We start from the raw sequence: 26,861 nt of genomic DNA on the forward strand, positions 1-26,861 counted from the left end.
AACTTTTGGGTTGCCCGATGTGTTTTGACAGTCGCATGTATACCCTTCGCTGTTACGTTTCTGAGAATCAACATTGTTCAAGTTGTTCGTTAAACTGTTTTCATTAAAATAATGTTACATCGTACAATCCGAATATGTAGTGTAGGTTTATTCAACGGAACATTATATTTTACAGTCAGTTTTTCATCAATTGAGTGCGGAAGTGAATTACGCACTCAAATCCAGCCATTACGCAATTTTAGCAGACTAATGCGTATGCCGTACGCGAGGAGAAAAAAGTCACGCGAACACTGATATAGTGTTTTTATTTTTGAGCCCATTTCATATGTTCAAAATTACACAAATAGAACACTGTTTACGCATCAGCACACTGTAACACTTTTTGAACACAACGTAAGTGTGCAGAGTAAGTAAATAGAATGCATGTGTTCTGGAAAGCAGACCACCATGTGTTCACCTAATAATGTACACATAGAAAATTACAGACACAACTTAATAATGCAATATTTATAAACAGTCCAACTTGCAATGGAACAATTAAACATAAAAGCAGCTATAACAGCTTTTCATCTGATTTTTCAATTTGAATTAAATGGATATAACAAGGAGCTTTCAACTTGCAATCAATCAAAAATTACATTAAAATGCATTTAAAAAAAGTCATCTAGAATTTTATACTCACAATGGAACAGTTAAACATTCAAATTGTCATAACAGCTGGTCATTTTAGGACTTTCAACTTGTGACAAAAAACCAATATATCTGTTGGCATCACATATGGCTTCTACAGACTTGCTAACTTGCAATGAAACTGAACATGAAAACTGCTATGATTGCTTGCCATTTCAAACTTATCAACTTGCAATCAAAACCTGGATATTAGAACAACTATCAAATATGGTACTCCAGAGAGAATTTCTTACTTGCATATTGAACGAAAACTCCTTTATAAGCTAAAATGCTTTGTAAAGCAGTACAATAGCAATAGTTAATTGTCACTTATAAAGCAACTGATATATACAACAACAAATAATAAATATCAAATTAGATAGAAATTCTTCAAAAGGGATGAACACAGATTGTACAGAAATATTTATTTTATATTACATTACATTGTAGTTGACTTAAAGTTAATACACCATGTGAATAATATTCATTTACCTTTGCTGGGTCACTGTTGTTTTTGTTCTGTGTTGCGCAATCTCTTACATCTGACAAACAGCAATACAATATCTTGTTCAAATCTCACGCATCGGCCAGAACAGTCGACTAATCAGAAATTGCCTTCTATAAAACGCACTGACCACTGAGTGTACATATCGTCCGCGTATCCGCCTGCAAGCAGATTTGTTCCATTCCGATACATATAATAAGTTCTGATTTGATGCGCCGACGCGCGATATTTGAACAAGGTTTTCTATTGCTGTTTGTCAGATGTAAGAGATCGCGCAACAAAGAACGAGAACAACAGCAACCCAGCAAAGGTAAATACGGACTGATCAGATTAGTTCTAGCAGTGTTGACAATGTTGATAATGGGTGTGTCAACATGCTTTAGGGAGGAAAACAAGATTTTCTTAATAACCTATGAAACAAAAATATTGAGAAACTCATCAAACTTTCAAGTTACAGCTAGTGTCCCTTTAAAGTCCTATGGAAAGGTGACCATGAGGATACCAGGTCTTCATCTTATTGAGGAGCGTCAGCAATTAAGATATTCAATTTCTCCCTGAACCTCTTTACAGAGTACCTTGTAGGCCTATCCCTGTGAAGTTTTTTGCTTGGAAGCCGCCTCCACCACAAATGATTGCAGAAGTCCAAGAATCATAGCATGCGATTTTGGATATGACAAGTCAAATACGTAATATGAAGCCATTAGTTTCAACACTGCAGACATAATTCCAGGGTTATCTCTAAGTTTTATTTCAGGCGGCAGAAATAAAATAACAGGCGGCTGATGAAGAGCGAGGGAGCGGAGCGACCGGGCGGGGGGAGGGTTTAGGAGGGGGTATCCCCCTTCCCAAACGCTGGCGATTTTTTGTGTGACTATGTGTGATTGTGCTTATTTGGTGACACTTAAGCACCTGATTTTCTTTACAATTATTACCAAAGATGTTGTTAAATTGTATGAAAAGTAAGGTTTTTAGCATCTCATTTCTCATTTTTTGTGTACCTTTATCAGTAATCATCACCATCCTCATCTGAAGTATCATCATCACAATATTCTGCTAACTTTTTTGAAATTTTTAGAAGACGGGTTGCCAAATCTACTTCCTCAGCTACATGTGTGGCTATGTCAACCTGAACTCCAGCATCAAGGACCTCTGGATCAGATGTGAGAGTTTCATCCTGTGTAGCACTCGAAGTGGGAACTGTAGCCTTGGGCAGGCGACGTCTTTTCTTTTGTTTCAACCATGACGTTACTGCTGACCTTACAATATCTTTGCAGGCATCTGTATGAAGTGGTGGACCGTTGATTGCTATCTGCAAAAGTGACTGGAGCATGTCATTCTTAAGTCTACTCCTGAGTCTTGTTTTGATTCATTTCAGGCCACTGGCCCCTCTCTCTGGCCAGGCATTGGAGACTGGGATGGTGATACACACTTCAGCCATGCTTACCAGCATTGGGTAGAATGTGGAATAGCTTGGATGGGATAACAGCTTGGCAATGCACCACACAACTGGTTCTTTGACATCATTGCATTGGATTTCTTTTTTCCATTCAACCAGGTCATACTTAAATCTTCCCCATTCTGCTATGGCCCTATTAACCATATCTTCTTTTCTGGAAAACAGGAATTCACCAAGGACTTTCACTTTATCAATTCCACTAAGGCTGAAATCCGCAGAACCAATTTCTGGAAGACAGTACGGATCGAATATGCTGAATGACTGGAGAACTGGCTGAGATTCCAGGAAGCGCTCATCAATATTGTGGAGTAGTGCATGCACATACTTGCTCAACAGATTTTCAAGCCATTTCATTCCAGGCTCTGTCACCTTGATATGCTCAGCTAAACTACCAAGTCTAGGTGAACTTGGGCTTTCAGCCAGAGCTGACTGGTCACCACCATCTGTTGACAGGTCTGCTTTCAGGTCAATCAGTGGCTGTTGAGTGTGAAGAATTTCATTTAACTTTCCTTTAGTATACTGTATAGCAGGACCAATATGGCTGTAATTGACAGTGTCCTTCTGAAACGCCTGGCTCAAATGGGCAAGTGGTGGCAAGACATGTCTCAGAATATAGATCGTGCCTATGAACTTAAGTGTTTTCATTTTATGTAGCAGGCCACAGGCAATAGCATCACGTTCAAGCAGATTAAGAACCTGGAGGACAGCAACAATATCCTCATGTATGGCAGTAACAGCCTGGTCAAAACTTAACCATCGGGTATTACAAGCTGTCTTCAATCTCTTAAGGACAATATTTCGGCCATTTTCAGAGAGCTGCATTGATTTAATCTTTTCTTGCACCTTTAGATAGATGGCCAAACATTTTGGCGAGTTCTCAAAGTACTCCCTTACGAAAAATTTTTTTTGTGGCATATGTCCCACTGTCTTGCGGCTTATAAGCTACACACAAAAAAGGCTGCCAGAACTTATTTTTCATTATGTGCCGATATGTGCCACTAGAGGCACTTAACAGGCACACAGAGACAATCAGTCAAATCTTTTGTGGCAGATATGCTAAAATATTTAAATAAACACAGTTTGAGCAAGATATTGCTCACTATAAGCCACAACATTGAGTGACACTCCACTTGATCACGCATTCTTAGATGAGATATCCATTGAGAGTGACACTACAGCTGGCACAGCGGGAAACCTTTGATTTCAACAAATTGTGTGAAAAACTACCATTTGACTTTGATCGGTGCAATAAATCAATCACTGACTTTTTATGTACGTTTTGCAAATGATTGGTTCTCACTGACAGCGTAACTGTTTCTACAGAAAAAAAGGCTTTGCAAAATATTAACTCTGGCGAACCATATATCGACGTTAGCCCTGCGTACGATGCTGTGTGTTCCGCTACAGCTAATTGTGGTGAGCGGGGCGATTAGCTGTAGCGGATCGGAACACACAGCATCGTACGCAGGGCTAATATCGACGTATAATGAACTTATTTCACGTGCATATCTCCTTGAAAAGACAAGTCTTTCAAAGAACTGCAACTCAAAAATAACGTATATCTTGTTCTTTGTGTTTTCTTACGCCCTTTTCACACGCGGGTTTTAAATGAACTGCAAGTACGAAGTAGGTCTTGAAAGCGTACGTACGGCATGGAGGTACGTACGGTAAAGCATAGACCTTAAAACGGAAGGACAGGCAACTGCCAGAAAAGACAAAGAAACTTGCGTGTTTACCCGTACGATCTGGGTTATAATCCTCTGCGCAGTTATGTAAACGCAAAACACGTCACGTGATGACACAGTGACGTCTTGGCAGCACTGGAGCTACACAGAAGACGCTATACCTGTGCTGTCGAGTCAAGTCGCGTTCTGTTCCGGGGTCTAGTTCACGTTGTTTTCAAGCATTGTATTACCCATTGATTTTACAGACAATTTTGCTACCATTTTCGACAGATGAGTCACTATTAGGTATATTTATTGTTGTTGTTTTTGTAATTCCCGTCAATTCATGATCGAGTCGGCAAAGTTAATTTTGCAATCTAATCATTGTACACCCCTGATAACTCTTCCGTTTATTTCTGATTCATGTGTAATGCTGTAAACTTTCTTTTACTTCATTATGTACTTCTTGCACTTCGGCACTGTAGTATTTTTAAAAACTCGTGCGTCTTCAGCCCGATCGGCCATTGTTGTTTACGAAGCGACTTCATGTTTCAACTGAAAATTTCATACCCTGTCATATTTCTCTGCTGTAATGATAATGCATGTCAATGATAGTAAACGTTTCAACGTTAGGTATTTCGTCAACTGACTAGTATTTTGCGGGGCAAATCATGTTTACATTGTAAAACTTGTACCAAATTCACCAAATTTGTACCAAATTCACGTGCAGGCATCTCCAGCTCGATCGGCCATCACTGATGATGCTGTTGATGGACGATCTTTTTGTGCGTTTCAACTAAGTAATTTTTTTACCCTCTTAATAATGCATGACAGTGCTAATGTACGTTTCTACGTGTCTTATTTCGTGGATTGAACTAGTATTTTTGGAGGAAGTCATACGTACATTTGTAAAACTAGGACTATTCACGCGTCTCCGACTCAGTCGGCCATTGTTGTTTACAACACGACATTTTGTGCGTTTCCTCTGAGTAATTTTTCGTACCGTCTCATGTTTCTCTGTTGTAATAATAATGCATGACAGTGCTAACGTACGTTTCTACGTGTCTTATTTCCTGGATTGAACTAGTATTTTTAGGAGGAAGTCATACGTACATTTGTAAAACTAGGACTAAATTCACGCGTCACCGACTCAATCGGCCATTGTTGTTTACAACACCGTGAACACGACATTTTGTGCGTTTCCTCTGAGTAATTTTTCTTGCCGTCTCATGTTTCTCTGTTGTAATAATAATGCATGACAGTGCTAATGTACGTTTCTACGTGTCTTATTACGTGGTTTGAACTAGTATTTTTGGGAGGAAGTCATACGTACATTTGTAAAACTAGGACTAAATTCACGCGTCTTCGACTCAATCGGCTATTGTTGTTTACAACACGACACTTTGAAATTAGACGCGAAAGCTTGAGCATGTGCTGATCGCAATGTTGTAGTGATTAACATAATCTCGCGTCTGACAAGCCTCTCAAATCACGGGAATTTCCGTGAGCTTGCGATACGAGAGATAAACAGTTACGTTTGTTTATGTTAATGAGTGTTCAAGTTTTTCACGGATTATAACCAGGATTACATGAAAGAAAATAGCTAGTTGCCTGTCCTTCCGTTTTTAAGGTCTATGGGTAAAGCTTTCCCAGCGTATAATAATGTACGCATAGTTTCATAGTGATCACGCTGGGCTTCAAAATACGGACGTGCGCGATGAAAGTCATCGTCGGGCAAAGTTTGTAAGTCACGAGACTGCTATGTCGGAGCCGTTTTTGTAGAGTTTTGTGTTGATCTAGAAAGGTTATTCCCATGTATTTGTGTCGTTTTGGTTTTCAAACGCAAGGTTAAGCTCGCATGCAGCTTAGCTCGCTCGAGATCGATCAAGCTGCTTGCTGAAACAATGCGTGGGTCAGAACAGACTTTGAACCCGGAACTCTAGAATCACGCCTGATGATGTCATATATCATGTGAAGACTTCTTTATGATTGGTCAGATTGTTGTAGATCATGTGAACATTTCTTTATGATTGGTCAGATTGCCAAAAGGTCATGGGTCAAATCCTGAGCGGCAAATTAAATCTGATATGCACTGGTAGGCCGTTAGGACGTTTGAGCGAGGAGTATATCGTCGCCGTTTTTTCGCTCTGATTTTTGTACAGTTTAGCGTAAAATTACCGTAGGACATTATCATTCAGGGTACGTAAAGGTTAGCTATGAATTTAAAACCAACAAACAGCGTTTGCGATGCGTTGATGGCCCTTGGATGACCGATTCTGAGACCGAGATATCGTCCCGAAGAACAACGGTCACGGACACACCCATAGTTTGATCGAAGAGCTACAGATCGTTTAAAAATTCGGTAAGTAATTTTCAATACCACGAGTTGTCTCTATAATTTTCGCAGTTTTCACTGTCTTTGGTCGTGCTATATTGATGTTGTTCTTGGCGAACCCTGTTCAAGTATGCCAAATGAACGTACGGTATTGGCAAAAATAATATACCGGTAGTTAATCATGGAGGTTGGTAGCCCTACGCGTACGATGCTGTGTGTTCCGCTACAGTTAATCGCCCCGCTCACCACAGCCCTGCAAAGACCCGTAGCGTAGGTAGGGTCGGTGACTTCAAATCCATTTTGGGACTTGATGTAAAAAGCCAAATTACTGCCGAAATTCAGCGTTCTTGGGCCCAAGTCGTATCCCTGCCTACCTCAGCTACTCGATCGCTTCCAAAATGCCAGTCTTTTATTCACTTCTCGTAAATAACCGTCGATGTCGGCAACTCTCGCTAGCCCTGCGTACGATGCTGTGACTGTTAGCTGTAGCGGCCAACACACAGCATCGTCCGCATTTTTAGATTACGCTTTTGAAAATTACGAATGCAAGAACGACGAAAATACAACTTAGTGGGCTAACTGCTAGTAGTGTAACAATGAATACCAATAGGCATATCCATGACTCAGAGTACAAGCTGCAAAAACAGCAATGTATGCAACATTGATAAAATTTGTCCGCATTTCAAGCTGCGTGTCCGATATTGCGCGCGTACAGCTACGGTATATTTAGTAACAAACCTGTAACCGTGCACTGCGCTATTATAAAGGGATACTTTTTGTTTTAAAACAATTTATGAGTCAGTTTTCCATTTACATTTCTTCTGTTTGAGATGTGCTGAAACTCAATCACCGCTGGTCAATAGTTGTAGTTTTGAGTGGTGTGTCACAAGTAAATAGTGAAAATGAGGCTGAAAAGCAATGATTTGGTAATCACAATAACATAATGTATAGATATGTCATGAGTTTGTATCATTGGGTAAATTATTTAATATTAATTATTATAATTTCTTTCAAGCACATGAATGCTCTTTTCCGTGAATTTTTGTATTAATATATATTATAAGGGTAGTCGACAAAATACAAGCAATTTCACTTTGCACATGTAATAATATCCTTGTCTGTTATTTATCATTTTTATTCTCAGTGTATGGGCAAAGGCCATGAAGCTGAACAGACCAATGGATCAACAGGAACATTCAATCTGAAGTTTCAGAACAAGATCGTAAACATTAGGATGGCATCGAAAACAACTTTGGATAATGTGAAAAATCAAATGCAGACTTTTAGACGTGTTCTGTTATGTTTTTCACATGAACCTCATTAGATTATTGAATTTTGATTTTATTTTAATTTCTTAGTGGTCCAGCCTAGTGTACCAACATCATTGTTTTACATATCAAAATAAACAATGGGGTATTATCGTGAAGATATGTGGTAAGTGTTTTTTTTGTTTGCATATGTGAGTAGGCGGTTTAAAAGGCAGTAGCTGTAACTTAATTTTTATGCAGTATTTTTATACTGTTATGTGTTTGATTTTTGCCTATTTTGCCAAGTGAGTAAAGTGAAAAGTTACCTCAACGCACAAAAGTTAAAAGAGCAACATCATAAGTTACAGCTACTGTCCCTTAAAACAAAATGAAGATGTGAAGTGTATGGTAATCTCCTGGCTAGTATAAAACAGGTAGGTACAAATGCAGGTATGGTTGGGGAGGGGGGGGGGGTAGCGCAGGAAGCATGCATAGCAGCATTTACCATGAAACCTTTTACCCCACCATTTTTTGTGGCATATTGTCTGCAATCACAGCGGCTTCTATGCTGCTAAAAGCCCCATCCCATTTTTTTGCGGCATATCGTCTGCAATCACAGCGGCCTGTATGCCGCAAAACTGTGCCAGAACAGATCTTTGCATGATAAAATATGAATAACCTGCTTATAAGCCACAAACAGTTGCAGCTTGGTATCCACAACTATTGTGGGTTAGCATGCACAACTATGTGCCAGAAGCCATATTTTTTCGTAAGGGCTTCCACAGCTGTCGGAGTAGTAACTCTATATCACCAATATAGTGGATATCCTTATTGCTATCCAGACAAGCCAAAGCCAGTCGATGGCAGATACAGTGGATGCTGATCAAAGTGGGGTTTATCTGCCTAAGTAGAGTTGCTAAGCCACCACGTTTACCGGTCATGACACTTGCCCCATCCGATACAAATCCACTAATCTTTTTCACTTCCAGGTTGTATTCTGTGAATTTGTCCTGAAGTATCTGCAACATTGCAGTAGCGCTTGCCGAGTCAGAATCTTTTAGTACATTCTCAACAAACAAAAATGCAGTTTCAGCACTTTGTGTACTTGTATCAAGGTACTGAACAAAACAAATAAATTGTTCAGTGACAGCAATGTCAGTGACATCGTCACACATCACACCATAGCAGTTGACTTGTTGAAGCTTTTCCAGAAGGACCTTACTGCCTTCTTGCCCTAAGGATATGAAGATTTCTCTTAAAGACATGGAAGATTTATGATGAAAGTGCCTCAGCTCTTTCACTCCCAAATCTTCGACCAACTGCAACAAGGATGGAAATTTGCTGTTGGCAATTTCCTGTTTTGCGATCCAATAAGCAGACATAAAGCTTTTACATAATGTTTCTATTTCAGTCTGTTTGATTTCTGTTTTTTTTTTGTTGAAAGGAGAGACTCTCTGTAGGTGTTCAGCAGTGATAGCTTCACGATGTTGATTTGATTTACAGTGATCTTTTAAAGCAGCCTTCCTGTACCTGACTGATGGATTCATATTGAAGATCTTTGATCCATTCCGCATGTTAGCAGTATCATGTTTTTTGCACAGTGCACAAAACATACCACTGCCCTCAACATATATCAGCCACCACATGCCAGTTGCTTCATCAAAGGAAAGATCATGGTCATGTAATCAATCATGTTTGAACTTCTCTGGCAATTTTGATACTCTTTCTTTTTCACCAAGAGACAGACCACAACATTTTCCTATGTTACAGGTAGTGAAGTGATGGTATTACAATCTGGAAAAAAACTTTGCAGGAGTGTTTTCATGTCATGATCATCATGAGTTGACTGGATGACTGATTTTGAAAATGCTGAACTAGTTAAACTAGTTGATATGTGGGCTGCTGATTGTTGCACACTGTCTGAGACTTGGTTTGCTCACACTGACTAGTAACAGGAGGCTGGCTGTCTAAAGACTGCTCAGTTTGCTGCGGAATATCTATAATAAAAGAAATATTAAACTTAAATTAAAGTGATGGTAATCGTACTGTGTTTTATAGTTAATATTATTGTGTATTTATAACTACTCCCTAGTGATTACAGAAAATTGCACTACATAGAATAATGACATGCAATTACAAACAAAATCAAATTACAACTATTTATTTAAATATATAGAAAGTATACGTTACTCCGTTACATGAATAACAATTGACATACAACTTAATTAATTGAACAAGTACTTACTATCTATTATTTATAAAAAAAGTGCCAAATTTACTGCATGAATGACATAAGTGAAAATAAAATCAAATAGAATTATTGATTGATAACTACACTACTTTCATTTTATTACAATATGACATGCACAGCTACAAATTAAATCATCTTACCGTCATTGTGTATGATGTCTTCTCAACACTGCTTAACAAATTCGGACTAAAGAAATGAAAAAGTAACATACTAGAAATGAAATAAAAATTATTGAAATAAATAAAAATAACATACTAGAAATGAAATAAAAATTATTGAAATGAAAAAAAAACCATATTACAAACAAAATGAAAACATCTGCTGACATAAACCATTGACGTAACGTCCATGCATAAACAAACTGTTGACTGTGCTAAATATTTCAACGTACGCCTCACTTGAACACCAATTGGCAGTTTTACTCTTTGACATTTCTCACGTTAGAACTTCTAAAATATGCTACCGTTTATTTTGTTGTTGCCAGCACCATAAAATTGTATTTTACTGGCGATAAAGTACAGGAAATAAAACAGAATGCCGAGCACATGACAAGTTTATGAAAATTCATTTTACGACAGCCTTAAAACAACGCCATCGGAGTGAACGAAATTCGTTGATCGTTCGTGCATCGTCCGGCTGGGTCCTACTAATTACTGCCCGTGACTGCCCGTAGCTGCCCGAGAACTGCCCGAGGAGCAAGTAAGCCAAATTTCGCCCAATTTTAACACTAAGCCAATAGGTTGAACATATCATGCCCAGTCAACCAAAAATATCATTGATTTGGTGTTTTCTGTAGAGGTTTTAGAGCCGAAAGACGCCGGGCTTTCGACTAGAAAGACGTCCATATCTTGATTGACAGATCATACCATTCAGTGCAAGGGGTGGTACGCTGTCAGGCTGTACGCGCTCAGCGAGGTTAATTTGCCACCTCTCGGACTGAATGGTATGATCTCACTATTGCAAGCTGGCGACGTCCTTCGAGCCTAGCGTCTTCCGTGTACCAAAACTGCCGGAGAAAACATCAGGTTAACGCCAAATCAATGATATTTTTGGTTGGCTAGGCATGATTTAAACTGAACCTATTGGCCTAGTGTTAAAATTGGCGAAATTTGGCCCACTTTTTCCCTGGGCAGTGCTCGGGCAGTTCTCGGGCAGTCCTCAGGCAGCTACGGGCAGTCACGGGCAGTAATTAGTAGGACCGGTCCGGGCACGATCACGATGTTGATGGCATCGGCTCAACATTATACCCGGTACAATCAGCAAATACAATAATTCGCTAGTTACATTTTAAGAACGCATGATTCACTTACGTTTACCTTTGTCTAATTTTAGCTTCTATAGACTATAGTCTATAGAAGCTATTGGGATGGGTATCCGTCCGGCGTCCGTCGTCAGTCTGTATGTATGTATGTATGTATGTATGTATGTATGTATGTCCGTTTGTGAGGCGTCCGTCCACTCAAATATCTTGAGAACTGCAGTACTTACTGATTTGATATTTGTTGTGTAGATGAAAAATATGATTTTGAGAAACTATTTTTTTAATTTTTTGATATTGTTGAAAATAGGCAAATTAATGCCAAAAAAGGCGTTTTTGGTAAAAAATCTTCTTCTTCATAACCGCTGGTCAGACAGCTTTGTTATTTGGTATACAGGTCCCTAGGGACAACCCAACTTGGATTTGTTCAAATTGTGATCAAATATGCAAATCTGTATTTTTAAGGAATTTTTTTAGTCATTTTTGATCAAAATTTGACTTACATTGTATGTAACCCTTGTACTGTATAAACCCTATCAATTCACCCAGAAAAAAATAATTAATATGATTTTAAATAATTGAATTAATTAGGAAATCATCAAAGCCAAAATAATTTTAGTGTAGAATTATCAGAAAGTTCAACTTTTTTTGACAGTTCATAGTGAAATGCTTACCATCTTGGAGGATTAAAACATGTAAAGGCAACTTTCCTGAATCCCAACTTTGACATATTCTGAACCGTCATTTATTGTGCCCTGTATGTTATCTAAAAGAAATTGCTCAAAATAGTTTGTCATGATAGGGTGGTCAAATAAAAAAGATAGAGAAAGTTCTAATTTCCATTTATGGTTGACTTGGTAAGGATAAAATAAAATTACTTTTTGAGGAAAAAAATAGAGTGGTCAATTAAAAGAGTGGTCAAAGTGATAGGGTTTTTATGGTAAAGCTTGGCTGTAAGATTCCTCATGTGCTATTTATAGCAATTATGCAATCTGTGTAAACAGTGCAATGAAAGCCTTACATGATGCTTTTGATGACCTTGAACTTCTTAAGTTTCAAACATTTGTCTCTTCAGTGTGCTTTCTCTAAGTACGTACAGTCTCAACTTATTCAACAGAACTTACTTACAATGTTAATTTGAAAGTTAAAATGTGCTTGGTTAATAGGATGAAAATACTGATGAAAAGATAACCAGCTTAAGATTCTTATTGACAGATATGCTGTTTTTTTATGACGAAAATCTTGATTTAAGCAAGTCTTGTTTACTTTAATTAGAATGTAATTAACTCTCGTTTATTAGCTACTAATATAGTCTATAGAAGCTATTGGGATGGGTATCCATCCGGCGTGCACTGTCAGTATGTATGTATGTGAGGCATCTGTCCACTCAAATATCTTGAGAACTGCAGTACTTACTGATTTGATATTTGTTGTGTGGATAAAATATATGATTTTGAGAAACTCTTTTTATTAATTTTTGATATTGTTGAAAATAGGCAAATTAGCACCAAAAAAGGCGTTTTTGGTAAAAAATCTTCTTCATAACCACTGGTCAGACAGCTTTGTTATTTGGTATACAGGTCCCTAGGGATAACCCAACTTAGATTTGTTAAAATTGTGATGAAATATGCAAATCTGTATTTTTACGGAATTTTTTTTTCCATTTTTGGTTAGGCCATCCTGAAATGAGCTATCAAAGATATCCACCTTCTTAATCAATACATGTGTCACAAAAGGTTATTCTCTACATAACACAGCAGAGCTCTGTCAACTGTTGAGTCGCTTGTTTTTCAAAACCGCTGGTCAGACAGCTTTGATATTTGGTTTACAGGTCCCTAGGATGACCTTAGTGAGATAATTTCATACAGTCTGGAAATACTTAATTTTGTATCCATGTCTATAGTAGCTTCAGGGACTTTGGCCCTATGTTTGTTTTTTCGTAAAGTACTGCTGAATATCGTTAGATTTCTTTTTGGCACTTCCGATCGCTCGCACTCGTCCTTCAGATGCCGCCATTGCGTTTGTTGTTTGAGAAAATTCACCTTGACCTCATGATCTATGACCCGCTCAGAACATGCTAGAGGGCGCGAAACAAAATCGGCCAATCACTGCAATGATTACGTCGTGGTGAGATCTTGTCCTATGTAAATTTCCATGCATTGGAAAGAGTGAGTAAGAACGCTTAATCTGATTGGGCGTAGTACGTAATGCATTTCTAGATTGTATGTGTTTACGGAAGTACGACGTATGAGTTTTATCGGGACATTTTGGTAAGTTATTAATGTAGTTTTCTCTGTTATTGCAGACATATGTGCTAGGCTTCAGTGAAAATGCGACATATAGTACTTTACTAGTGTGACAACAGCCGGCAGGTCACGTGCTTTTTGACTTGCCAGGCAGCTATTTTAGCAAGAACACTGAATTCCCTCCTCTTTGTCTAAGTTATATGAACAGTGTCACCTACGATGTACAGTCCTGAGAGTTCTCCAGCTGCTGTAAAGACCATATATGAGGAGCCTCACATTCTTTGGTTTACAGTGCAGTGTTGATGTCTTCATCTGCTACATCCTAGTGGAATAAAGACAAATTTTATGTACTTTAATTGCATGCAGTACAAAGTGAATTACTTGATCACTGGAAATTTTTGAATTAACCCCCCTCTTGTTCATCATCATGTGTGAGTTCAACATACCCATCTTTTTTGAGTGACCCCAATTCCTCCAATCCTCAAGCCATAAATAATGACGGCTGCCTTACTGACTGAGAATTTTGTCATGTTTATACAAATTTTGTAAAACTTGCATGATATCATGTCCCTGTTCAGGGTTTTCACGTCCTTGTTTGTGCGAATTTATGCACATATGCATCAAGGGGAATACTACACTAAAACAGCACTTGAACAAAATACTAGACAGAACATATAGTCAATTGTTACAATGTCTTTATAATTACCTCAACAAGTGTGATGATTGATGCTGCCTTTGAAAGTGCTGATGAAGATGCCTTTCCACCATGCTTCATCTTTATCTTCTTCTCCATGTACAGTATTACTGCTAACATGCGGAGTGGATCCTACAAGTATAATATTTCATTGTATTGATGGATGATTATTTCAGTTTCGAAACCCCTGTTCAACCACTATGGTAGCTGGCTTGTCAGTTGACAAAGTTAGGACATAATCATGGCTATGTCATAAATATGATTTTGCCGACAAAAACGTAGATACAGAGATCAAACTTCTGCAAAATCACTATTTCTTAGCTTAATAGGATAGAATGGTAATATTCACAACATGAACACTAGGATTCAGCTATGTATCACGTGACCTTCATCAACAGACTAGAGCACTAGGAGTTAGGGAACACTACACTCAGTGTGACAGTTTTCGGACGACCTCAGTTTTCGGACATTAGTGACATGCTGTTAGTTACACTCACTTCGCTCCGTATCGATAGCGTTTTACTGGTCATGTGACGTCATATTAAGTCAGGTGACACTGTTGTCCCGTTTTCGATAGTTTTTTTTGGTAGAAGCTATTGAGTTCGCTACGAGCGGCGGTCACAAATAGCGTTGATCGCGATTCCGGGTTTGTTACTAAATATAGCTGCACGCGCGCGACTTTCGGACAAATATGCTGAAATTCGGACAAATTTTGTCGTTGTATGCGCGGCTGTTGTTGCAGCTTTTAGTCTCAGTCATCAATTCATACGAATAAGTGTGACGCTAAATAGCCATTCTAACACTCGCAGGTTTTATTCTCGTCGTTTATGCGGAAAATGCGGACAAATGTTTATTTATGCATATTAATGAGAGAGAACAGTGACGTCATTTGCGATCAGCGCTATTGTCGTCTGACACCGCGTCAGTGATACTGTCAACATATTGCCGTCAGGTCACAGTAACTGAAATTTTGAATAAAGTCCTTATTTAGCATTGAATTTCGAAGTGTGGGGGAGAATAATGATTTTGAAAATATTCTTTCCATTGTTCGCTACGATTGCATGTAGTTTTAACGAAAACTGCGCAGTTGTTTCTAGAAAAAAGAACATTTAATGAACGTATGAAGTGTACAAGTTTTCGGACAGACAATATTTAGCATAATTGTGTAAACGTAGTAAGTGACTTACCGCGTAAAAACTTGACAGGTAAATAATGTCGTACGATGAAATATACTCGCTATTTGTATTAAATAATGCCTGTGTGATTCTAATACAAACAAAATATGCAATGGAAACAATTATAAGTAATACTCACTGAACAAACTTAGCGAAGTTAGCCACACCGTACGATACAAGGTGCCGAAAGCAACACACACAGAGGCAGCCCGTGTCCGATATCTAGCGCTATACACGTCGAAATATAGTTGAGTCGTCCATGGATTAAACATAACTAATTATCATGAAATATTCTTATATACAGTTTACTAAACACATCGAAATTAAAAATTGGTGGTTTGAAGTTTCAAATTATCAATACTTAGCTCCTAATCACATTCCAAACACGACGTCCGATTTCTGGGATTGCAGTCTGATTACTACGCCATCGACATGGGGTCAAAACTTTGGCAACTTTGACCCCGAAATATCACTCCGTCGTATCAACTGAGTTTGAGAATAACCACAATAAAGTTTCGAAAGGTATGGTAATAAGATTTCTTATTGTGGTCATTTACGAAACGACTTTAGGCGAAATTTACTACCCTGTCCGAATTCTGTCACACTGAGTGTATTAGTATGCAGCATTCAGAACACTAGCATGCTATTTATGATTTACAAAATTTGTGTTTGGACTCACGAATATGGCCCGAAAACTTGCAACTGTGTAGTCTAAACACAAAACGAGATAATTATTAAAATTAGACCGTAAGTCAAGTGACTCAAAATATTGCGGGAGACGGTACTCTACGGCAAAAATACACTTCTGACTGTCATGTACTCATCGCCGGGCCACGGTTCAAACTGGTGCCTATTCAATGCCATTTGCCACGATATACAATACTTACCGTAGCAGTCAAACTCTCTGTGTAAATAGCTATCACACTGTCACAAAATACTGGCAGAACTCAATCGCTAAAATCATAGAATGTGAAAATACCTCCAGCAACAAAATGTGTCGTCTGCAGCAGCGGCACGGCTTGCATCTAATGTGCGCATGTTCAGAGGGGCCCTCGTGTGACCCGAGGAAGCCCGATTATCCGTGACGTCATACTCGGGACACCCAGGAACACAAGTGTTCCTTTAGTTGGTAACACTAGTGTTCTGTGTTTTTGCGCCCTGTTTGAATACGAATATTCACAAATTGAACACCAGTGTTCCGGAAGATATTTGTCTTCACGATTTTATCGCAGTAAATAATTTATTAAAGACATTTACGTCCTTTTACGTCCTTTTATTATAAGCAATTAATAAACTTGAACACATACTTCCAGGCATAGCTTTACAAAAGCACTGAGAGAGTATCTGTTACAGGAATACCTACAGTGAACTAGTTAAATCACAATAGTCGTCACATCATTGTGTAAGAATTTTCAGGAATACCTCGCTCTGATATCGAACTTGTATCATATAAATATAAAATAGTGTTTGTAGAACTCTTTGCATAACAGCGTACGTGTTAACCTAACTAATTTAAATTTTGTAAATGGGCCAGGCTCGACTAGCGAACAGCTATATTTTCTGGCTCCACATTACCACTGAAATGTAAATTTTATATTTGCCTGTTATGACTTGTGAAGTGTACTACTACTACTTTTCATGGTAATAAACCAAACCACCACTTTTCAGAACTACCAACATGTGCCTTTGATCTCAATAAGTAATCACTGACTCGAATTCACATATATACGAGTCAAACAAAATATTTTGTTCGTTTTTTTTTTGTTTCAGAGGAGTTTACTGGAGCAGAAAACAAACTAAAGACATCGTGATGTGTGTTTCTAACGAAAAATAATGTTGTCTGGATAAAAACACGCGACAAAAACTGTTGTCAGTTGGTGTTAGAATGGCAGCGGTCAATGGCTGACCACATCCATTCTATTTCTGAACACAAATGTTCAATACCTGAACACACATGACACTTCCCAAAACTGAACGCAACCGACGCGTCATAAGCGTCCAAACGTTTAGAGTGTAGTTCTCTTTTTGGAGGAGGTGAATGCCCTGAAAATTGCCGTTTACTCGTTTCCCGAGAAAACATCGGGGGGACCATGCAAACATATTTGCGATCGGAACTGCCGATTCTTTATTATTTCAGTAGTTGTATTTTGGTAAGGTTGGTCCCATCATGGCAACTATATCCGAAAGCGACATAAACATTGAGTCGACTGCAGGACTTGTTTCTTTCGATTTGCTAATTCCTGCTTCAAGGGCACAGTGTGACGACGTGATTGTCGGGTGAGCGACGACAAGATCGTGTTGACAATTTGCAACAATGGCGACGTCATGACCCAAATGATGAGAAAACGCAAAATGCCTTTGTTCAAAACTCAATGGCTTGCCTACGAACAGGACATAGTCCGACAACGCTGCGCGAAAACAACGATTTCAACGCCAGCTTTTCTTTTCCGTGATTACCCGGTTGATCTTCGGCATTGTTCGGCAATGATCGGTTACCCGTAGGCGCAAGGTTAGGGGATCTATTCGATAGCCATTTTTGCAAAAAAAATTTTCAACACCAATGCTTGGTCACTATTTCCGTTTTATTATAAAGCTGATAGCAAACCAAGAGATGGTCACAAGAAGACGTACAAAGTCCGCCATCCGAATTCCTACACGCTCTTTACTTTTATTCCGCGAGGCCAAACGAGCCCAATTATTACCCGCCTAAGACGCGAGGATTATTTTGAGTTTATTAAACGATCATGCATTTTATGATTTTGAATCACACGTGTTTTAACTTTCTTTTAAAGAAATGTATTTTGTCATATCCTCAACTCCGAGGGAACGGATGGTTTGTTTTGAAAATGAGGTCATTTTCTAATTCAGAATTAACCCGTGTTATAATCTTCCAAATTGTAGCAAAGAAATTAATATATCCCGCTCTCGATACATTCGCTTCCATGGACGCGATAAATCAAGCTGCAATTCCACTCGATTGGATTATAACAATACTGGTGCCACGAAATACCAGCATGGTATCGACAACATGGTCTAACTCGATTACGCTAATAATTCACCCAGTAACTTATCCCTCGTGGAAGTATTCTGCGCACTTCCACCATGTTCTATTGTATTTCAATCACTGATAATATTGAGATGTCTAATATCGTTTTAATATTTTCATGGCATGGGTTTTAAACTATAGAATTGTAGCATGCCACGCATGCAAGCAAGTGATAATTTGTACTTTTGAATCTTTTCTTACGTCGGCTGAAATCAAAGTATTGTATGTCAATATTGTATTCTTTATGGCGTAGGTATCCGACAGCTACGATACTGTATAAATAGTCATTCAGGCACAGTCACTCACATGCAGACTCAGACTGATGTATCAGTGGCTGGGTCGTAAGGCCTTGCCATGGTTCCGTATTCAATAAACAAGTTCAAGTTCTACACCATCACTCGTCTGCAGTTCCAGCTTCTTTCTATGATACGACCAAATTGTTTAGGATACTTTCTGATTTGTCTCATAGTGACATGACTTGTAAAAAGAAAACGGTTTGGTCATGGAGTTGTCAACGTATATAAGCTTAAATATCAGAAATACAGGAAAAAAGTTCTTGTCTGCCAGCACAGTGATATGGAGTCATGTATTAATGTATGGCTTTTTGGTTCACTATTTAAAACTGACACACAGCTTTACAAGTTCCTCAATGCCACACAACCAACCACATTTGATATATTGGACGCAGTGTATTTGTCTAATTTAAGGAGAAAAATCTGTCTTCCATTCACGTAACCGCTAAACTTACATTAGACGTGAAAGAAGAAAGCCAGCATCATTTTAAGTTGTTATATTTAAGAATAGAAAATTTCATTGAGCTACATTAGTCCAGTGGCTCAATTGCTATCATGTACTATTAAATGAACGGAAACTACATTTTCGAAGTAAAACTATACAGGCGGACGGTCTGAACATCGGCCCGCAAATACATTTGTGGTTAGACTTGGTTCGAGTTGATGAATTCTTAAAAATTAACATCATTTGTAATAGTTTCTCATGTGTCTTTTCTATTTCACACAAACCTATTAGGAAAAGTGCTGTAAATGGGCAATACTAGTGGCAACCATATTGTATTCATCTGCAAGTTTGGCTCTCGTCAAATCTCTCCAAATGTTTCTCTTCCGAACAGAGATCTTTGGACAGATTCCGAACGTACAGCTCCCTTGTTAGCTCGAATGTTCGTTGTCACCGGGTTACCGTTGTCCCAGGTCAATTCCCCCGTAGTACGTTTATGTTTTAAATTAAAAGTACAACTGCGAATATATATATATATATATATATATATATATATATATATATATATATATATATATATATATATATATATATATATATATATATATATATATATATAATATGTTTATTTCAAGATCAGCTGGAGTAGAGTGCCCTAATACTAGGGTAGAGCTAAGTACATGACTGAGTTGAACAGGATAGTCTAAATTACTTTTCACTACAAATTTGTTGGTATAGACAGCAGAGCCGCCTGCACGCATCGGGAGGCTGTGGTCAACACTGTGACTCAACACAAGCAATCAGCAGCCTAAACGTTTCAGTCGACCGCAGCCAACCGATGAGATGTAGGCGGCTCTACTGTCTATACGAAACAAACTTTGTGGTGGAAATGTAATTTAGATTATCCTGGTCAACCCAGTAGTGTGTATTTTATATATATATATATATATATATATATATATATATATATAATATATATATATATATATATATATATATAATATATATATATATATAAATGAGAAGTTGGCGATGTATGGAGTCACAGTTGTTTTGTTCTCGGATGGTTGCGGCAGAAAAATTGTTGGCTATACAATTATGCCAATAAAGAATAACGTCGTAATATACGAAGAATTTAGGAGAGTAACACTCAAGGGCGGTGTCCAGGGTATGCTCTGGGCTGACCATGGACGCGGGTTTTATTTGACCCTTTTTATTCATCAGTTCATTTGACATAAAATGAGAAGATATCAAGATTGCTCCCCTCACCTTCCATATGTGCAAATACCTACACAAAACTTGTCGGTTGAGCGAAAATGGCCAGAAGTCAATCAACGGGTGCTAAGTCCGAGTAAGGCAGCGATGAATTGCCTGCAACAACAGATCCCGATGCTCAGATGCATGTATTGTCTATCTTCTGTTTCCTTATCGAAAGCCGACGTTGGAATATATAGATTGATTGATGCTTGGAATGCTCGTCCCCTTGAAGGTAAGTACATGTAACGCGGTTTGTGCAGGGGGACATCGTGTGTAATTATCCATCGGGCACCATATTTCTGAGGTTTTGGGGCACAGAAAACTTTGTCACCCTACGAAACCAGAAAGATATCACTGATTTGCAAAGTTACCAATAAACCATTTTTTACTCTCAAAAAAGTACTTTAGGAAAGTTTTTGTTTTCAGGATTATTATTTTTTAAGTTTATTCAAATAAACTTGACGATTTCTTCTACGGAAACATGGTTTCCAACGCAGTGAAACTGTTCCGTCTTCACCGTTGTAATAACGCAACTCTCATATGCGTCAGTACATAGAAATTGGTGAATCTCCGTCTGATGCCGTTGATGGCGTTGCTTGCGGACACTGAAGAGGACGGTGCCATTATGTTAATGGTTGCGCTATTACAACGGTGGACACCAGAAACCCTGTTTTGTCTAAATGCGGCAGATTTCTTCAAACATTTTTATCGTGATATGAGTGTGTTTTTTTTTGGACAGCAGAGAGCCTTCCGCATCGAACGAGGTAACTCATACATAGAGATGTAATAAATTGGTTCAAATCGTATTCGTCAGATCGCTCCCAAATTGTTTGCCACATTAGCAAACTATCAAATATCATCAGGAAAATTAAATGAAACGATCGCGAGAATGAATTAATGGTCATGACCATTAATTCACTTACGCAATGGTTTAATTTATTGTGTCTAAAACCGGCGTCAAATATATGCATGGTCACCCGTTCATTCAGTATCTTTCAACATATCAAGCAATATAAATAGTATCTTGTATCAAACAAAATTCATGAAAAATGGCTGACTTTGTCCTTTTAAAGGACCCAATGGAAGATTACAACCTTTTTGGGTCATCTTCCCGATTTGTGCTTGTAAATGGCAAATCCTTCATTGTGAATAAATAAGTACACGGACGCGTCGACATGGAGACATACAACAGCAGTCTATCCGTGTGTGGATGAACCGCACTATAAACAAAGGTACAAAATATCTTGGTAAAAGTCATCAGAATTTAAAAGACTTTAACCGGAAAAAACTTTTCGTAATGTTTTTCTAGGCCATAGCGAAACCTAAATTCTGATGCGGAAGTGTATACTAGTATGGCGAGAACTAGTCATGGTTTGGAGAAATTATCAAAGGCAAACTACAGTCAGTTGTTCGGTGTAATAGTTTTCGAATCAGTCTTCCCTAAATCGGCATTTCTATGTATTAGATTGAATGATAGAAAATGTGAGTCTATTTATGCGTTGTTTGCCTGAAAAGACATCGGCAAAATTTATCTTGACCGTGCATATAGAGCTAGAAACGGACGCGACTTCAAAGCGTGTGATTGGTGATCCCGTCCACTCAATTTTTGTAGGGCCGCCATCTCGAAGTTTTTAAGTATGAATGTAATTGTTTATCGATAAATTAAATTTGAAAATACAAAATGATACCACTCGAAACAACGAAACAATATAAAGAGCATGTACTATACAACGTTTATCAAGTTTTCAGACATCGTAATTATCGCCGATGCGGTTTTCCCACCTTGGGCCCGCACAATGCGACACGGATTCAGAACGGCGTTGAGGAAATCGAAAACACCTGCCAACAATTTTCGTGGGTAAAATTCATGTCACAAATCAGGAAAAATGTTCGTGTATTTGTATTGCCGAATCGATGTTCTGCCTCGTCAAACATAATCGCGAATAAAAGGTAAACGAATGTTGCTTACTCCTAAATGTCGGCACGTTTCCCAAGTCAAACTCATCATATCGTCGTGTAAAGGACTGCCGTCAAAAATGTGGCTGGTACTGCGCCGGCCTTCAACAGTTTTCTTATTGGCTTTTAATTCAATAGTTCGGCTTGCAAGTTTCGCTCTAAGCAGTCCTCAAAGTTGTCTTCGTAGACAATTGTATTTCTGCTAAACTTGAACGTCGAAGCCGAGTGCTTGACTCCTATATTCTATAGCCATTTTTCAGCCAGTGGAAATTACTTTTATTCTTCGTCGGATCGGAATATGGAAAAAAAAATTCCCAGACGCGTTTACCAATCTTATTTTTACATGCGGGAGCCTGACACTCCGCAATGACTTCTCCGTCGACTTTACACTACTTTCTCTGTACTAGTGGTAACACGTCTAAAGTTTGCGCCGTCGACTGCTTCAATGACAAAGTGTACTACGTCACCTCCGGTATTTTAGTACGCCGCTCGACTCAAAATCATCAGATCAAATCATCAGATCACACTGTTTTAATCTTCCACATAATTTTCAATGTAACGTTATATTTTCAAGTTACTCCTTTACGGGCCTCACTGAGCAGCGCTTGCCATGACTGAATAGAAATATTTGTAATATAATTTCCAAACCTTTGCCAGATGAGTCGCATTATTTATGTAGTGCGCATATTTACTGGCATTGTAGTTATACATCCCCGGACTTTGTTGCAGCAATGTCCGTCTATCTGTCTTGGTACTTCCTACATTTGCCAATGCGTTCACCATGCTACCATATGAGGAATTTTTATGTAAAATGAGGTATACAAACATAGACGCCTTTTGAGCAATCTAATGTTTTTATAATTTTTCTTACATTCAGCGCTTCTGTCAGTTTTGTTCTACGCCGAAGCCTGGCTTCGGAATTTGATCTCATTTGTCTGTGCCGCTGCCAAGCCGAAGGAAATCCTTATTTGCGCATTTTGGAATATATAATTAGTTTCTTTTGTAAAAAAAAAACCCTCCTAGGTTTATCCTTATCAACTTTGCATTGTCATTTGATTGCCAGGATGAAAATGGCCTAAAATTGGGGTAAAGGTTTGCACTGCCGACCACACAACCCAGTCATAAATTATTATAGGTCTCCCCTCCTCTGGGTCTGTCTGTGTCTGTGAACGTATCTCATGAACAGCTGATCGGATTGAAATCAAATTTGGCATATAGATTTTGTATCGAAATTGCAATTACTAGATAGGTTTTGGTGGATATCGCTAACATATTAACAGTCATTGCTCGTATTTTCATGACAATATGACGGCGGCGCAAAAATATGGACACCAGAGAGCGCTATCCTATTACATTTCAACAGCTAGCTGTCTACACTATCAGAATAGGTAGCAAAAAGAAATCAAAATGTTTGAGGGCACAATACTTATATGTGAAAAATTCTATATTGTTTCTGATTGTTAAATTATATTGTAAAATCTCTCCTTCAGATGCTGGTTGAACAGAAATGTGCGTTTATTGAAAAGCATTCACCTCTATCTACAAGTTGCTAGCTAAATCCTATTTTGTTGTAATATTCGTTTACCACATGGAAGCATATTATCAGTAGGTTAGGAGGTCAAATATGACTTATTCTGATTGAATTTATCATCGTAAAAAAGAATTATATTATGCTTCCATGCGCCATTCTGATTGGACGAGAGCTCATTCCACCGATGCTAAAATACTGTTTTAGCACTGCTAGCAGTGCTAAAACGGGCCCTATAAAACCAGCATTTTTCGAAAACTGCCCGGTCGGTGCATTTGAACGTACATATCTAAACCATAGACCCTCGAGAAAGACCGAAACAGTCCACTTTGTTTCAAAGGCCGAACGCATCAGTTATACCTTGCTGGTGCGTTTGTTATTGACTTTGTCAAATTTAATCCGGTGATAATCTGGTGAGAGCGTCCACAGATTAGTAATTTACCCTTGATTACTTTGGCTAATTAGGCACTCAAACTCATCAGATAATAGACGCAGCATGTTGATAAAACGTATACGCAAGATTGTCAAGGGCAGTGCTAAGTTAAGACCGAAACACCAAAGGTTGGTAGAATATATCTTTATTAGCGATACAACGAAACACCTACCCACCCCTGGGGACGGACATGTAGACAACCCCCTGTGGTTGCATGCGAATAAATGCAATGTCGATATGAACATAATGCGTATTGGCTTATGATGAACAACGAAATAGATACATAACGAAATCGCGAAATCACGAAATGGCATTATTTCCACAACCCCCAAAATTTTTCCCAATATAATCTAATATTTATATAATGTCCGTGACCACAGCAGTTGGTTTACTGGGTTTAATGAACGGATTAGGTACGTAACGGAATATTTTGAAGTGATTTCAATCACGGTCGAACTACAAAGTGATACATGGCGAAATCATGGGCCACCATGAAAATATCAGTATGAACACGTACTCCCACAGTCACTACAGTACCTGTTTAGTCAGGGGAGGCTGTGAACTTCACAAATCCTACTCTGATTCATGATTTGGGATTATGTAGGACATGCCGCACCGGCATTTTACGTATGCCGCGCCGCTGAAGGACGCCATTTTGATAACCGCATTCGAGAATAATAAAGATGAAAGTAGTCACGGATTCGGATTCATTTTCGGTTTCGGGTTCGAGAGACTGAAAGCTGTCAAATGTTTACGACAAACTCATTGATTTTTATCTATATCGCCAGGCAAATACTTGGAGGTATATGAATGATTCATCACAATCTTTGATTCTACTCTTACGTTTTTTATCAACTACAGTTTCTTTATAATTTTATCACGCGTGTAATTTTTATCAACTCAAGAGGGCGTTATATAACATCGACGAGTTTGTTATTGTTCTTATCTGTAGGTTTATGAATAATTCGTTAGTTTATTTGCATTGGTCATATAATTATGTTAAAATGTCATGACAACCTTTCTTTGAATCTCTGATTCAGTTATTCACAACACATTGCCTTCTCTAACGCTGGCCCTAAACTATGGAATGCACTACCACTTGACATCAGAGAATCTACAAACTTAGAAACTTTCAAAAGAAAGCTGAAAACTCGCATGTTCACCAGAGCATACAGTGTGGCTTAACCATTGAGCGTAACAGAGCAAAACTTCTGTTTTGGATTTTGGCGCTATATAAACTTTTGCAAATTGATTGATTGACAATGACACAACAATCGCGCCGACAAATTGCGCCCTCTTAAGGAAATTAGAGGAAAATGCACTATTTTTGAATTTGTCATACATTTTTAGTGAAGATATACTAACAATATTTATACTGTATAAAGCATACTAAATATGCAGCCACAATGTGCATTTAAAATATTGTTTTAATGACAAATAGGTCTTTAAATGACTCGTAAAAGTAGCAAAAACAGCTACAAATGTAACTCAGAAAGACCAATCATTCAGTATCTTTCACTTACTAATATCTCCAATGAAACAAAAATAACCCGAACAATGTCACAAGATAGAACTTTGCCCTTTAACAACTGCTCAAAATCCTGCGCATAATAGGTCATTGGTCTGCTGCTTCTTTTCTCATTTTGACATTTACTTTTCTAGTTGAAGTTCCTCAATGTCATTGCAATGTTTTATTTTTGTTGGTGTTAGCTCTATTTACCCTGTCTTGCCTAATTTCATTACAAATTGTATAGATGTGAAGAAACTGTATCCTCATTTTGTTTATCCATGGTATACACTTGTTTAACTGTGATACATGAATGCCATACAGTACATAATTTTACAACATTAAATTTATTTCAACATGAACTGGGTTTCACAACATCAGTGTACACTTACTGAACTGTGTACTGTACTGTGTCAGAAGTACAAGGCTGGAAAAAAACTCAGTGTTTATCAAAGGACATATTGAAAGGACAAAGTCTAAAACAGTCGACCAAAGACAATGTTTGCATGTATAGAAAAACCTCAGGTCAGGGGTTAATGCAGGGCTGGTATTAACCCCAGACTGGCAAGCGCTGACCTGCATTCAGATATAAGATACATGTATCTACCCTCACATAATCAAAGACTTTGTTTACTTGTATTATGTTACTGGGAGATTAACACAGACATTCCACTGACTTGTCCTGTCTGGAAAATGAATTAATATACACAAAAAAGTACAAAAGCACAAGGTATGATTTTGTGTGCAAGTTTGGCAGCAAATATTTTAAAATTTTAGGTTTTCAAATATTTTTTTATAATTTCTTGACACTTTTTAAAATCCTCCAGTGCCCCTGTGAAATAAAACAATGTGTCCAAAACTAAAATAATGCACATTTAGTTTGTAGAGCATTGTTTAAA

The 26,861-nt window shown here is 38.1% G+C and overlaps 1 protein-coding gene and 2 long non-coding RNA genes across 3 annotated transcripts in view; 1 reads left to right on the forward strand and 2 right to left on the reverse strand.

Moving 5' to 3' along the window:
* The first annotated feature begins 6,367 nt into the window (after positions 1 to 6,367).
* On the forward strand, positions 6,368 to 8,055 carry LOC139120701 (uncharacterized). Its single transcript, XR_011549133.1, has 2 exons — positions 6,368 to 6,656; positions 7,774 to 8,055. It is a non-coding gene; the product is annotated as an uncharacterized lncRNA (long non-coding RNA).
* Positions 8,056 to 8,619: 564 nt separating this feature from the next.
* On the reverse strand, positions 8,620 to 9,450 carry LOC139119569 (zinc finger protein 862-like). Its single transcript, XM_070683414.1, has one exon. It carries the CDS (start codon positions 9,448 to 9,450, stop codon positions 8,620 to 8,622), a length of 831 nt encoding a protein of 276 aa, XP_070539515.1.
* Positions 9,451 to 26,290: 16,840 nt separating this feature from the next.
* The window catches only part of LOC139120684 (uncharacterized), a 37,689-nt gene continuing 37,118 nt past the window's right edge, over positions 26,291 to 26,861 (reverse strand). Inside the window, exon 2 of the long non-coding RNA XR_011549132.1 lies at positions 26,291 to 26,400. This is a non-coding gene — a long non-coding RNA (uncharacterized lncRNA). The remainder of the gene's footprint in view (positions 26,401 to 26,861) is intronic.

This window comes from Ptychodera flava, chromosome 20 (genome assembly GCF_041260155.1).
Source record: "Ptychodera flava strain L36383 chromosome 20, AS_Pfla_20210202, whole genome shotgun sequence".
NCBI classification, from domain to species: Eukaryota; Metazoa; Hemichordata; class Enteropneusta; family Ptychoderidae; genus Ptychodera; species Ptychodera flava.

What these genes read in the sequence shown, in the direction of transcription:
- LOC139119569 (XM_070683414.1), bottom strand. Translation starts at nt 9,450, where the DNA reads ATGCGGAATGGATCAAAGATCTTCAATATGAATCCATCAGTCAGGTAC.